General features: G+C 35.6%; 1 protein-coding gene and 1 long non-coding RNA gene across 2 annotated transcripts; one reads left to right on the top strand and one right to left on the bottom strand.

The window, feature by feature from the left end:
* The first annotated feature begins 8,740 nt into the window (after positions 1-8,740).
* Positions 8,741-9,567, top strand: LOC116107731. Its single transcript, XR_004124524.1, has 3 exons — positions 8,741-9,012; positions 9,097-9,235; positions 9,350-9,567. It is a non-coding gene; the product is annotated as an uncharacterized LOC116107731 (long non-coding RNA).
* A 3,207-nt stretch (positions 9,568-12,774) lies between these two features.
* LOC116107707 (RNA-binding protein FUS-like) lies at positions 12,775-15,608 on the bottom strand. The gene is made up of 3 exons (XM_031393997.1): positions 15,413-15,608; positions 14,744-15,320; positions 12,775-12,844 (listed from the first exon to the last, which is right to left on the bottom strand). Exons 1-3 carry the CDS (start codon positions 15,606-15,608, stop codon positions 12,775-12,777), a joined length of 843 nt encoding a protein of 280 aa, XP_031249857.1.
* Positions 15,609-15,960: the final 352 nt, after the last annotated feature.

The following is a 15,960-nucleotide window of genomic DNA, read 5'->3' as shown; positions in this document are numbered from 1 at the left end:
AAATATGATACTTTGCATTCTCATCAGCAAGTTCTAATGGTAAAGCTATAAATTATTTTAAAGTAATTATCCTTTATAAACAATTTGAAGTTTTTTCACTAACGTTGTGCATGCATGTTATTAATTAATTGTGAAAAGTGGTATGAAAACAATTAAAGAAAATATTAATAGAATTAGAGATTGTTAGCTTGGATATTAGTAGTAATAAAAGAAAGTTGAATTTCAAGACGCTTGTATAAAATCAAATATGTCTCCTAGAACTTTTGCATAGACATGCGTGTTAGATGGAATAATACTTATTAATGCTTGATTCAGTTTTACCTTATGCTAATATAATTAGTTATTTTGTAGAAAATAATAGAGGTCCTTATTATTTGGTAGAAAATGATTGGCAAATAGCAAAGTATTTTATTATTTTCTTAAAACTTTTTACCAATCCACTTTACAACTTCTTGGTGTGTTATCATACTAGTCCATTGGTAATACAACAATTATAAAAATTTCCTAGTTATTTATAAAAAAAAAAGACAATGTAATTTTAAATGCACCAATAAAGGCAATGAAATTTTTTTTTAAAATATTGGGAACCCATTCCTTTTCTTTATTGTTTAGGTGCTATATTTGATCCTGAATTAAATTAGCAGGTTTAGAAAATGGTTTGACAATTTATGTGAAAATTTACAAACTGAAGTATATGCCAATCAAATAGGAGAGGTAAAAAATACACTTTTCGAAGTATATTTCCAGTTATAAAATAGGTATGGGAACCCGCAAAGAGGCAAAACATCCAGGGAAGCTACATCAGAAGAAACAAATGAAGACTTCTACTTTTGGGGTGCACTGAATAGGCCGAAGATGACCCGAATCTGAAGCACAGCCTCCTCTTCAGAAGCTCTACCAACAACAACAACTAATGTACTGTCTTCCATGCAGTCGCAGAGTAATGAGCTTTAACAATATTGGCAACCCCTGAAATGTTACCAGTAGAGAGCCAACATTGATCTCTTAGACTATTGGAGAGCCAGAAAATGATTTTTCGGTATTATCAAGAGTTCCCTGTCTCAACCGTCTCATCCGAACAAACATTTAGTGCAAGTGGAAGAATTTTAAATGAAAGGAGGACTAAACCTTCAAACAAATGATTGAAGTCCTCACATGTCTTCGAGATTGGGAACGGTCGCGCCATCAAGGTCAATACGAGGTTGTCGATGATACTTTAATAGAATCATCAATTTTGTAATATAGATGATACGGATGAGGAGGGTCCTAGTAAACCCCAAAATTAGTTGTTTTGTAAATTGGAACTTGTAAATTAATTGTAATTATGCACTCTTTTTCCCTTACCAAGTTTTTGTCCTATTGGGTTTTTCTGGTGAGGTTTTTAATGAGGCAATAATTATCGTAATTTCTTATTTTTTTTAATAAATGAATAAATTTAATTATTCTTATATTACATTTTAATGTATTAAAATTGAATTAATATTTGGAATGTTAACAAAAAAAAAAAAATAATTTAATTTAATATTGATATTTGAAAAGAAATTAACAATTAACTAAAAAAATACATTTATTCATGTTAAGATATGGGTTTAGTTTTTAATGTTTTAATACCTGAGGGATAAAACTGTAATTTCAGTTAGATTAACCAGTTGACTTGTTGATGGGGTCAGTTTGTATTTTACCAAATTGTGTAACAGAATTCATTATTAACAAAAAACTACACGAAGATATTTTAGAATTTTCTCTGTTTTCTCTCTGTTTCTTGCGTTTTCAACACTTTTACTTGCTTATTGTTTATTTCAAGCTCTCATTTGGTATCAGAGCCATTGACAAACGTCAATAATGGCCGAACAAACTTCTTTGCTTCTTTTTTGACAGATCTGAAACTAACCCAAACCCAAAGATTTCCACTAGCTCAACGAATCCCGCAACTCCTCTGATTTTGTCCATCAACACTTCCAACTATCTCACCCAAGCTGACGAGAGATAATCCAAAGGTTCTGGAAGTCTCAAATAATCTTCGCTGTTGGCTCGCATGATCTTGAGGAACATCTCACTGGTTTGGTCTCTTGCCCAGCTCCTTTTGTTAGAGTTCAATCAGAAACCGAGGAAATCAAGAAACCTAATCCTGAGTATGCTTTGTGGAAAAAAACTGATAAACTTCTAGTTAGTTGGTTGTTGTCTTCGATTTCAGAATCAATGTTTACTTTTATAGCTAAATGTCAACATGCAACTGAAATCTGGTTAACACTAGAAAGGGAATTCCTTGCTGAATCTAGAGCCAAAACATTACATGTTAAAAGCTTGTTACAGAATACTAAGAAGGATAGTCTTAGCATGCATGCCTATTTCCTTAAGATGAAAGGATTTGCTGAGAATCTGACTGCTAGTGGGGTTAGTGTTACGGATGAGAAACTACTGAACTATATATTAGATGGTCTTGACTCAGATTATGACGCTGCTGTAGTCAATATAACCTCTAGGTTAGAGTCTAGACTAGAACCAATCTCTATTCAAGAAGCTCAAATTATCCTACAAAAATTTGAGCTGAGATTGGAAAAGGCAAATTCTGTCCTGAATTCAGTTATCCATAATGAATTCCATGGAGTCTCAGCTAATGTTGCCAACCTTGCTATTGACAACAGTAATAAGAAACCTCAATTATCTCAGGATACTCAAAACCTTGTTGGAAAACTTCAGTATAATAACCTGCCTCAAAGTGATTTTTCTTCACCATATGCTCCACCTACCCAAAATCAAACCATGCCTACACCCGGATATGCTCAGAACTCATACTATAATCAACAATTTCATAATGGTTATTCTGGTGGTAGAGGTAGAGGTAGGACTGGAGGAAGAAGCAGATTTGTTTGCCAAGTTTGTGGAAAAACTGGGCATCTTGCACTAAACTGCTACCATAGGTTTGATGTTCACTAAACTGCTGGTTTTTCCAGATCCCATGAGTTTAGCCAAAACAACTATTCACCCGCAGCTCATCATACTTACTCACAGAATGCCAATTTTGGACCTTCAGTACAATCCTCCAGGAATCAATTTCCTCAACACACCATAGTGTCACGTACACCCACTCTTAATATTGGTTTTCCATCTAGTGCAGGTCCTACAGGAGAGCAGAACCAGGCCTTCATAACACAATCACAGTCCTACTTGCCTACCCCCGCAGCAATCAATTATATAGCTACACCCTCTACTGTTCAGGATGCTGCGTGGTACATGGATTCTGGAGCTACAGACCATGTGACCTCTGACTTTACACAGTTGACAGCAAGCTCTAGCTACACTGGTGGTGAACAGCTCCAAGTGGGTAATAGTGAGTTATTATCTATTTCCCATATTGGCTCAACTGTTTTACCTACTGCTTTCCAACCTTTACATCTTAGGAATGTGTTATGTGTACCTACCATTACCAAAAACTTGCTTAGTGTGTCCAAGTTGACTAGGGATAATCCTGTGTTTGTTGAGTTTTATACTAATTGTTGTGTGGTTAAGGACATAACCTCTAGGACAATTCTGCTTCAAGGGGTACTTAAGGCTGGTCTGTATCAACTTCAGGCTCTAGCTCTGTCATTTTTTCACTCCTCTCCAAACTTGCCTGCCTCTTTTAATTCCAAGCTTGCCAATAAGGCTGATGTTTCTTTGTCTACTCAGTTTACTAAGTCTAATAGTGATACTTCAAATAATAAGTCTGTTTTAGCTCCTTTTTCCAATACTTTCAGTTCAGATTGTAATACTCAATTTACTCTTTTGAATAATGCATGCACTGAAACATTAATGACTAGCAATGTATCCAATTCTGATGCTGTAACTGTACTCAATAAAGTTCATAATTTTGAATCATTTCCTGTTCAAAAAACTGATATTATGTTGTGGCACAATAGATTAGGACATCCTAACATTTCAGTTCTCACTAAAATCCTTAAAGACTTGAATCTACCATATTCAGTCACAAATCCTGTTTCCTTCTGCCCAGCCTGCCAGTATGGTAAATTACACCAGTCAGTATATCCTAGATCTACTTTTCAGGCCCTTAAGCCACTTGATATAGTGTACTCTGACCTTTGGGACCTTCTCCAGTACCTACACCTGAAGGTTTCAAACATTACATACAATTTTTAGATGATCATAGTAGGTTTACATTGATTTTTCTGTTAAAAGCTAAATCTGAAACCTATACAGTGTTTACACAGTTTCATAAGCTAATTGAACGACAATTTGACACTACTCTCAAATGTGTTCAGACTGATTGGGGTGGGGAATATAGGAGTCTAGTACCTTACTTTAAAACTCATGGAATCCATTTTAGGCACCCTTGCCCTCACACTCGTCAACAAAATGGAAGGGTTGAGAGGAAACATAGACAAATTGTAGAACAAGGCTTGACTTTATTTGCCCAAGCTAGTATGCCTTTCAAATTTGGTGGCATGCTTTCCAAACTGCCACATATCTCACAAATAGGCTGCCTTCACCAGTGTTGTCTAATCAATCACCTTTCCAAATGTTGTTTCATAAGAATCCCAATTATTCTGATAGTAAAGTGTTTGGTTGTGCTGTATATCCCTTTCTTAGGCCATATAGCTCACACAAATTCAATTTCTATACTTCCAAATGCACTTTCATTGGCTATAGTTTGCATCATAAAGGATACAAGTGCTTAGATGTTTCTGACAGGATTTACATTTGCAAAAGTGCTAAATTTGATGAACTTGATTTTCCTTTTAAACATTCCAGCCCTGTTATTGTTCCTACTTCTTCTAATAACTCATCAAATTCTCCTATTTCTAATGCTTGTCATGTACCTCTTCCACCCTTGAACTTGTCTCACAAACAACCCACTATCTCTATGTCCTCTGGTTGTCCTGCCACACAATGTCAGTCTAACTCTCAGTCAACACTCTCACCTGACTCTATGTCTCAGATCTTACCTTCTTCTGCATCCAAAACAGAGCTCCAAACACAGCCCCAAACACAGCAGATTTTAACTTCCCCTGCATCCAAAACAGTGCAGAAAACACAACCCCAAACACAGACCATACCTTTAGTGTTTTCTCCCATCTCTTCACCAATCTCTCTCCCATCCAATACCTCATTTGATACTGTTCCACCGGTAGTTGAGTTGACTTATCCTTAAAAGTTATCCTCAGCAGAAAACATTCACCCCATGGTCACTAGATCCAAAGCTAGGGCACATAACACAGTTTTAGTCACCTCCTCTTGTCTAGATTCTAGGGAACCAACTACAGTTACAGAGGCCCTTTCCCATCCATCTTGGAAAGCTACAATGCAAGCCGAATTTGATGCCTTGATGGCTGATCATACTTGGGAATTAATTCCAGCCACTTCAGATATGCATACTGTTGGTTGTAAGTGGGTTTTTAAGGTTAAAAACAATCCTGATGGCACTATTCAGAGGTTTAAAGCAAGGTTGGTAGCTAAAGGATTTTAGCAAACACCCGGGATTGATTATCTAGAAACCTTTAGTCCTGTTGTAAAATCCCCTACCATTAGAGTAATCATGAGTTTGGCTATGAGTTATGGTTGGGATGTTCAGCAAGTCGATGTCAACAATGCATTCCTAAATGGTGATCTTACGGAGCAAGTATATATGGTTCGGCCTGAAGGGTTTGCTAGCTCAGAGTTCCCACATCATGTATGTCTATTGACCAAGGCCTTATATGGTCTTAAACAGGCCCCTAGGGCCTGGTTTGATAAGTTGAAAAAGGCCTTTATTGAATGGGGTTTTGTTCATTCCATTGCTGATCCTAGTTTGTTTATTTACCAAAATAAGAACACCACTATGTACGTGTTAGTCTATGTGGATGACATACTACTAACTGGGAATGATCCTCAATTGGTTCACGAAATTGTCCAACACCTGAATACTCAGTTTGCTTTGAAAACATTAGGATCTTTAAAATACTTTCTTGGTTTTGAAGTTTCTCGGGATGAATTGGGCCTCCATATGAGTCAAGCAAAGTATGCTAAGGATCTCTTAGTCAAGACCAATATGATTGACTGCAATCCTTGTTCTACGCCTATGTTAGTTGGTGCTAAACTCTCATTGGATGATAGTGAGTCCTATGAAAATCCAGCACTGTATAGGAGCACTATTGGTGCTCTCCAGTATCTCACTTTGTCCAGACCAGATATATCCTATGCAATGAACAAGTTGAGCCAATTTTTAAAGGCTCCCACCCAAATGCATTGGCAAGCCTGCAAGAGACTACTCCGATACATTAAAGGCACCTTGAATTTCGGCCTATTTTTCAGCAAAACACAAAGATTTAATCTAGAATGTTTTACGGATGCTGATTGGGCCAGCAACCTTCATGACAGGAGGTCAACCAGTGGGTGTTGTGTTTTCCTGGGCAATAACCTACTACAATGGACTTCCCGAAAATAGAAAGTGGTCTCTTTATCCTCCATTGAAGCTGAGTATAGGGCATTGGCTCAAGGAGCTACTGAAATAACTTGGTTCTGCAGTTTATTCACTGAAATTGGCCTACCCCTTAGTGAAGTTCCTGTTATATGGTGTGACAATCAAAGTGCAGGTTCAATAGCTTCAAATCTTATTTTTCATGGAAGAACTAAACATATTGAGTTGGATGCTCACTATGTGCGGGAACAAGTTAAAACCAATAAACTTAAAGTTCAGTATGTGTCTACTAAGTATCAGAAGGCTGATATATTTACTAAGGCACTTCCCAATTCCAGGTTTGAAAATTTAAGGGATAATCTCACCATTCGAGCTGCTCCTATCTCTCTTTCAAAATCATCGGCTGATGGGTCAAAGTCGCTTACTGATATATTTGCTAAATGAGTTGAATTTCCTTGTTGATTCCCTAATGTTAACATGTTTATGGTTTTTTTTTTACTGCAAAATGTATACTGATGGTGCTTGTGTTCTGACTGGAGATGTGTTTCTAGTTGAGCAGACTGTTGTTTAGTTTGAGCAACTGACTGCTATTGCCATAATGAAGGGTGGATTTTTTTTTGGTTGAATATGGCTTTGTTGTTCTGAGTAGAGAAGCTGCAACATGACTGGTGCTATTATGCATAGGTTCTGTTTGTGATGAATATGGTGCTGCGACATGTGCTGACTTGTGTATGGTTGTGGTTGTTCTGAGTTTGAGAAGCTGCTAACTGATGACATTATGAATGTGTTCTGTTTGGATAAATATGGAGCTGCAACATGTGCTGAATTGTTTGGTAATAGTAGTTGTTGTTCTGAGATTAAGAAGCTGCAGCATGATTGATGCTAATCTGCATAGGTTCTGTTTGTGGAAAAATATGGTGCTTTAACATGACCTGATTCTGTGTATGATTGTGGTTTTTCTGAATTTGAGTTACTGCTGATGAGTATGGTGCTATGAGCTAAACATGAGCTGAATTTTTGCGTTTGAGGAACTTGTTGAATGAAGTTGTTGGTTGTTTGGATGAAATGAATATTACTGAGCTGAAGTTGCAGGCTGGCTGTCCTGGTTTGCTGAAGTTTTTTTTAAGTGCTAGGTGTTCTGGATAAATACTGCAGAATAAATGTTGCTGAGCTGCAGTTGCTAGTGTTCTGGTTTGCTGAATGTTGTTGAGCTGTAGTTGTTGGTTGTTTGGTTTGCTGGTTAAATAAATTTGGGTGTTCTGGATAAATATTGCAAAATAAATGTTGCTGAGCTGCAGTTGCTAGTATTCTAGTTTACTGGTTAAATAAATTTGGATGTTCTGGATAAATACTGCAGAATAAATGTTGCTGAGCTACAGTTGCTAGTATTCTGGTTTGCTGAATGTTGCTGAGCTGTAGTTGCTGGTTGTTTTGGTTTGCGGGTTAAATCAATTTTAATTTGGGTTGTTGGTCATCGTGACTGACAAAGTGTTCTATGGTAGTTGAGTTTACAAGGGAATATTAGAATATGGTTTGTTTGTGCATTTGAGATTTCAGTGGAGGTCCTGTTTACAAGGGAATGTTAGAGTATGGTAGTGAGTTGAGGAATCAGCGGAGGTCCAGTTTACAAGGGAATGTTAAGATATCGGTTTAGTTTTTAATGTTTTAATACCTGAGGGATAAAACTGTAATTTCAGTTAGATTAACCAGTTGACTTGTTGACTGGGGTCAGTTTGTATTTTACCAAACTGTGTAACAGAATTCATTATTAACAAAAAACTACACGAAGATATTTTAGAATTTTCTCTCGTTTTCTCTCTGTTTCTTGCATTTTCTCAACACTGTTCTTACTTGCTTTATTGTTTATTTCAAGCTCTCATTATTCATTTATAAATTGTTAATTATTCATTTGAAAAGTTAATTAAACATTTAAACTTAAACAAAATAAAACAAAACAAAATAAAAAAAATAAAAAATAAAAAGAGGGTTAACCCGGCCCAACCTGTAGCCTAACCTGGCGGGTTAGGGTTGGTGGTCCGGGTTGGGCCAGCCAATTCCCTAACATTGGTGGGCCTAACCCGGCCTGCCAATGTTACCGGGCGGGTCAGGACTGACCCGCCATTAACAGCAACCCGTTGCGGGTCGGGTCGGGTCGGGTTGCTTTTCCACCTCTAGTGGTAAAGGTAGTTGCCAATGGGACTGTGTGGTTGTGGAATTGGGCTGTGGTATTTCAGAAGAAGTAGAGTTTGTGGTAGAAAAACCTTGAGCAAAAGGAAAACAACTTTCATTGAACTTAACACTCTTGAACAGTGTAGATTATTGTAAGGATTTTCAAACTTTGTATTTGTGTAAATTTATTTAAATGGCTCCTGACAAATGTTATTTAATTAGGTGGTGGAAAACTTTAGATGTTGAGAATAAGCCACCTTTTGCAAGAGATAGAGTGGTAGAGCTATACTTTTGGGTAATGGGAGTGTATTTTGAGCCTGATTATGGGTTGGCTAGGAGGATTCTGTGCAAAGTGATTGCCATGTGTTCCATTCTTGATGACACCTATGATGTACAGGGTACAATTGAAGAACTTGAGCTTTTTACTGCCGCAATGGCGCAATTGAGAGGTTTGATTCTTCTATTTCCTCAATTTTTACTATTGTCATCTCCATAACTCATTCGTATTTATTTATTAATTTTTTGTTTTTCAGATGGGATGTCGGCGCTATGCATCAACTGCCAGAGTATATGAAAATTATTTATGGGGCTCTCCTTGACGTTTACGGAGAAATTGAGAAAGATATGGCCTTCAAAGGAAAATTATACCGCCTTGATTACGCAAAAGATGTGGTAAATTTCATTGAAGTTAATTTTTTAGTGTGAAAAGCAATTGAAGCATATAAATTCTTGTAAATGATTTATAATTGTAACACAATTTGTTACTATTTCCTTATGGTTTGTCAGATGAAGATTTTAGGGAGAAATTTCTTCAACGAAGCTAAATGGTGTGACAAAAAATATGTACCAACAATTGAAGAGTATTTGTCTGTTGCATTACTTACCAGTGGTCACCTAACTTCAGTTGCCACATCATTTGTGGGGATGGGAGATGTAGTAACCGAAGAATCATTTGAATGGGTACTCAGCAATCCCAAAATCGTTAAGGCCTCCGCAATAATTGGCAGACTCATGGATGACATTTCAGGTCACAAGGTATTGCATTAAATCATTTTGTTCACACTTTTCATTCAAGCCTAATTCAGATTAGTGATTTTTTTTTCCTTCAATTCCGCATTATTTATTATGTGTAGGATGAGCAAAAGAGAGGGCATGTTGCTTCAGCAGTTGAATGCTACTTGAATCAGCGTAATGTTTCTGAAGAAGAGGCAGTTACATTACTTGGCGAACAAGTTGAGGATGCTTGGAAAGATACCAATGAGGAATTTATTAAACCAGCTGCTGTTCCAATGCCTCTGCTTGAACGGGTTCTTAATCTTACACGCGTTGGTGATCTCCTATACAAAGAAGATGATTGCTACACCAATTCTCATTTGATGAAGCGCCATGTTACCTCCTTGCTCACGGATCCTGTACTGCCGTGAAGATTATTCCAGGGACTGAATAATATTCCATTTAGTACATTCCAATTTGCACATGGAATAACTATATGGTTTATTAATACTAATAAATAATGTCCCTAATATTTATTATTAATAAGGATCTAAGGTTCTATCACTACTCGGCTAGAATCCTTTTTCCTTTTGCCTCTACGGGTAGAAAAGTAGAAATTTGAAGTACAAAAGAGACTAAAAATCGCCTTGTAGGGAGATCAATTAATTCTAATGCCTATATTCTAATCGGTTGTCACGTAAATTTAATTTGGTTGGCTCGAAAGGTCATATGACTGAATTTAACCGATAATTTAGAACCATATTGTGATCTTCATTAATTTTTAGTCCCTACTATATTGGAAGTAGATCCAAAATTATTGGAAGAGATCAATGATAGCAACGTTAGTGGTTGAGGGAATTGTTGTAAAATGACGTCAATAAATATTAAAATCAATAATACGTGAAATAAATAAAAAATATATGAATAATATAACAAGTTAGCATAATTTTCTATAAAATTTACATTTATGAATGAGAAAGAAATCCATTAATATAAGAAAGAGCAATAATATCAAAATAATTTAAATAAGATAAGATTCAAACTAACAAGGTAGCTTTTAAGGTGACGAGCCAAAGTTCTTTGGTATAACTTTTTCTAAACATGTTATTTTGGAAAAAAAAATATCCTTTAAAAAAATGTTGGTATAGCCAATTAATCTTGGACTATCATGTTAGTGCTACATACACGTGCCACAGGTTTAGTTGGTTGAACCAATATCCATTGTAAAAAGGAAACTCTCTTTTGATCTATATCTACCATCTATATATATATATATATTGTAAGTATTTTTGTCAACTTATAAGTTTAGTATGGCAACACTAGTTTTGGTATGGGGACTTCATATTGTATTTGCACAATCATTTTTGTTTTTATTCTAGTATCATAACTCTTTGTATCGATGTGACCACACTCAGTTAAATCTATTTTCATGCATGTCGTGTTGGCACATCAAAGTTTTGTGTGATGACACTCGTCCAGCTAGATATTCTTTACACATGTCATGTCTCTATTAGATGCTAGGATTTTATCCATACTTGAAATATGTGTTAGTAGTCCATATACATTTGTCATTAACCCATATGGTGTACTGGAAAATTCGTTTTGCTTTTTCAGTGGTCCCAGGAAAGTTTGGTGAAAACTTTTTCAAAATGGCTAAACACAAGAGTTACATGTTGGCTGGCTATTCCCTTGCATTGGTGGGCAAGTTTCTTTATATTCTTCTTCTCTAATGCATTTTATTTTAAGCCTAAATATTCCTTGATAATTCTCTGAATATCCTTTGAGGTTTTTGTTGTTTTCATTCGGGTTTCATTATGCTTTGGTAGGCTTAATATACCTTGTTTAACTCTTGCTTGTTTGAGTCTTGTTTGGAACGTGGTTCAATTGTTGCATGCTTGGAGGCTACTGGAGCAGAAGTGTGTCTTCGATGTTGAACCTTAAGAGGAGCTCAAGGGTGACTAAGTGGTCTCGTGGTATGAAGCTAGCTGTGGTGGCTTGATGGTCAACCAAAGAGTGAAGGTTGAAGTGTTGTCATAATAGGGATTGTTTTTCAACTAATGCTTATCTTTAGCTTTGTATTTGAACACTAAATGTTTATCATAGTGGATTAGCTTTGACTAGACTTGGTCCCATGGATGTAGGCAAGTTGCCGAAACATGTAAACATGTGTTATGTGCTTTACATTTTGCTATGGATGTTTTGTTTATGTTGATGATGAAAGCCAACTTATAAAGCACAAATGAACAAGTTAACACATTCCGCATAAGTTTAATCAACTTAGTAAAGTGATAAAACTTTCACACACACACACACACACACACACACACACACACACACACACACACACACACACAAGCACAAATGAACAAGTTAACCCATTTGCATAAGTTTAATCAACTTAGTAACGTGATAAAACTTTCACACACACACACACACAAAAGCACAAATGAACAAGTTAACCCATTCCGCATAAGTTTATTCAACTTAGTAAAAGTGATAAAACTTTCACACAGACACAGACACACACACCTACACCTCTCTATAGTGATATTCAATATAAGAATAACTTTCATGTAGTCATAAAAAATTTCGGTCTAACTTAGACTAGCTATAAATAAGAATAAACTCCACATTATAATAAATTATATTTTTTTAAGTCATGTCTTAAGGAACTTGCCTCCACATAGTAATAACTATTTGTATATTGCAAAAAATATATACTATGTTACATTAAATGTTTAAGATGAAATAAAATATCTATTTAAAGTTATTTAGGAAAATGATTTGTGTTGTAGTACTATGTATTTGTGAGACTTTGAGCAAAGTAAGAAAGAAAAAGGGAGAAAGGTAAAGAAATACATGAGAAAGAGAGAAATATGAAAATTTGGTATATTAGTTTTTCTTGATATTTGTTTAGTTACACTGTACACTTTTATAGTGTTAACATGAGTATAACAAATCTCTATCTAATCTTGTTATTGGTAACTGAATGTTAACAGAAAGGTAACAACTAACATATTGACAGATGACACTTTTACCCCTTTACTAACATCTTCCCTTAATTAAGCTGGACCTAGGAGGAGATATAGACACTTTCACTCCTTTACTAACTTCTTTCCTTGAGCTAAACCTGGGAGGAAGTACAGGCACTTTTACCCCTTTACTAACATCTTCTCTTAAGCTGGACCTAGGAGAATTGACAACACCCCTGCTCAAAATTAATCAGCAATAATCAAAAGAACTAAATCATCTCTCGTAGCTCCAACATTCAGTAGAGTCAAGTACCAACTGCATTAATCACAATCAACACAACATGTTCAGTACAACTGCATTAACCATAATGCTCCTGAAGTAGCTCATTTATCACAATCACAGTCTACTACTAGTTCAATTACCAACTTCATTCACGTTACAAATTATCAACACAACATGTTTAGTTCAACTGTATTAATCACAATGCTCATGAAGCAGCTCATTCATCGCAATCACATTTTGCTACTAATTATCACAAAGACATGCCAATTTCCACTCTGTTGTCAAATATCAAATGAATATCATGCTTACTCTGTTGCCTTTCACTCTGTTGTAAAAAAAATCAAAAGAACATCAAGCTTAATATGTTGTCAATTTCGCATTAGTAAGTGAGTTATCAGCATCAACAACATTANATATTTGATTTAGTGATCAGATTTTTATATTGTGTCCATTATTTTGTTCATGTTGAATGTATAATGTAGGTCAATACAAAATGCTCTTAATAAAAATACATTCTGCAGCTAATTTTTTAGTAGCAAAAAGTCATTTAGCATAATTGCATTCCGCTGAAGGTCAATATGAAATGCTCTAAAAAAACACATTCTGCAACTAATGTTTTAGTAGCAAAAAGTAATTTAGTATAATGGCTTCCATATTCAGCGTCTAAAAAATAGTCGTGCAAAACTTTTTGGATTTCACATTCAGCGTCTAAAATGATTACAATTAACCACTAAATTTTAGTCACTAAACAATACATTTGTCCACTAATAAAATTGTCGTGAAAACTTATTGGATTCCACATTCAGTTTCTAAAATGACTATAATTAACTAATAAATTTTGGTTACTAAAAGATACATTCAGCCACTAATAAAATAGTCGCGAAAACCTATTGGATTCTACATTCAGCGTCTAAAATAATTATAATTAACCACTAAATTTTGGTCACCAAAAGATACATTTGGCCACTAATAAAATAGTAACGAAAACTGTTTAGATTCTACATTCAGCACTAAAAGTATTACAATTAACCACTAAATTTTGGTCACCAAAAGATACATTCGTTGACTAATAAAATAGTTACAAAAATCTTTTACAAAATTACCCTTACACCTTTGGCGTCTAATTTTTGCGGGATTCGTGACAAATTATTAAACACTAAAACGTACATTTTGCAACTAATTGATTAGTCGTTATATAATTTTACCAAATTACCTTTGAACTTTTAGCGTCTAAGTTGAGGGACTAATTTGACCAGCATTTAGCGACTATTTTGCTAGTCGTAAAAAAAAAAAAAAAAACTTTTCGCGTCTAAACCAAAATTTAGACATGCTATGAATCTGCGACTAGCCTACTGCAACTAAGAGGCGACTACCAAATTTAGATGCTAAAAATGGCTTAGCATCTAAATGTGACTTTCTGCGTCTAATTTTGCTAGACGCTGAATGCCAATTTTCTTGTAGTGTGTAGTGTGCAAAAGTAAGGGTCGATCTCACAGAGATTTGTAAGCAATTTACTAATCCTAATAACCTTACCTTAAATAAAACTAATACCCTAAATTTATTTAAAAGAATTATCATAATTCAAATGAAAAACAACTAATTAAAACTAAAGGGTTTTATTAACCTCTTACTCTTTAATTTTATTTTATATTAGTCTCGGTTCCTGGTTTCGATTCCGGTTCCTAACTATAGGAACCAGAACCGGAATCGGAACCGCACAATAATGATTCTAAAAATTTGGAACCGAAACCTACCTGTTGACGGCTGGTTCTGGGTAGGAACCGGAACCGAACCCCGGATACCTGCTGGTTCTAGTTCTAATCGATTCTTTTGAACACCCCTAGCTATTACCACTTGGCTTGAAATTGTAGTTGTTACCTCTTGGCTTTAAATTATAACTATTATCTTTTGGCTTAGATCCATAGCCATTACCTTCTGACTTTGAAGTTTGAACCGTAACTCTTATCTTCAGGCTTTGACTTCTCAACGTATGGTTTAGAGCCATAACCATTTTCTTCTGGCTTAGAATTATAACTCTTATACTCAGACTTCTTTTCAACGTATGGTTTAAAGCCATAACCATTACCCTCTGGCTTGGAACTATAACTATTAGTTACCATTAGGCTTTGACTTTTCGACATATGATTTGGCACCATAACCATTACCCTTAGTCTTTCAACATATGGTTTGACACCATAACCATCACCTTTTGGCTTGGAACCATAATCACTACCTTCAAGCTTTGACTTTTTAATGTATAACTTGGAGCCATAGCCATTATCTTTTGGCTTAGAACCATAATCCTTTTCCTCAGGCTTTGTATTCTCAACGTATAGTTTGGAGCCATAACCATTATCACGTGACTTGGAACCATAGCCACTGCCCTCAGGCTTTGGTTTTTCACCGTATGGCTTGGAGCCATAACCATTGCCTTCTGGCTTGGAATTGTAAAACTTTTCCTCGGGCTTTGACTTCTCAACATATGGTTTGGGGCTATAACCATTAGCTTCTGGCTTGGAATCGTAACCCTTTACTAGAGGCTTTGACTTCTTAACATAGGTTTGGAGCCATAATTATTGCCCTTTGGCTTAGATCCATAACCATTATCCTGAGGCTTTGACTTCTCCACATATGGTTTAGAGTCATAACCATTGCTTTCTGGCTTGGAATTGTAACCCTGAGACTTTGGTTTGTCACCCTCCGGGTTGGTGCTATAACCATAATCACCTGCAGAAGCAAGGATAAGCAACGAGAAGAGAAGCAAAGAGCTTGTGAAGAAGATACGACTAAGAGCCATCGAAATATTGTATGAAAAAAGAAATGATGTATTGGTTAATTGCTCAAGGAAGTGGCCTTTTATAGATCATAGGATGGTCCATTTCTCTTATAAATTATCAACTGAATTAAATATACAAGTAAAACAATACACTGCTGCACGATTTGAGAAGAAACTCTCATCTCTTTGCCAATCAATTAAACGAACGTGATTGCCTGAAAAAGCAAGAGGTTTAATTTAGTTGCCACTCATGAATACATATGTAGTTGCCATGGTGTCGTGAAACATTGACTTCAAAATGTGTTGAAAATTTGTATAATATCATAGGATGTCAATAATTTAGGAACCAATTATTATAGTTGGTCAAAAGTCA

Source organism: Pistacia vera, unplaced genomic scaffold, assembly GCF_008641045.1.
Source record: "Pistacia vera cultivar Batoury unplaced genomic scaffold, PisVer_v2 Contig546, whole genome shotgun sequence".
Classification (NCBI taxonomy): Eukaryota; Viridiplantae; Streptophyta; class Magnoliopsida; order Sapindales; family Anacardiaceae; genus Pistacia; species Pistacia vera.
The sequence above is the reverse complement of the archived record's forward strand: the minus strand, read 5'-3'. Positions and strand labels throughout refer to the sequence as shown.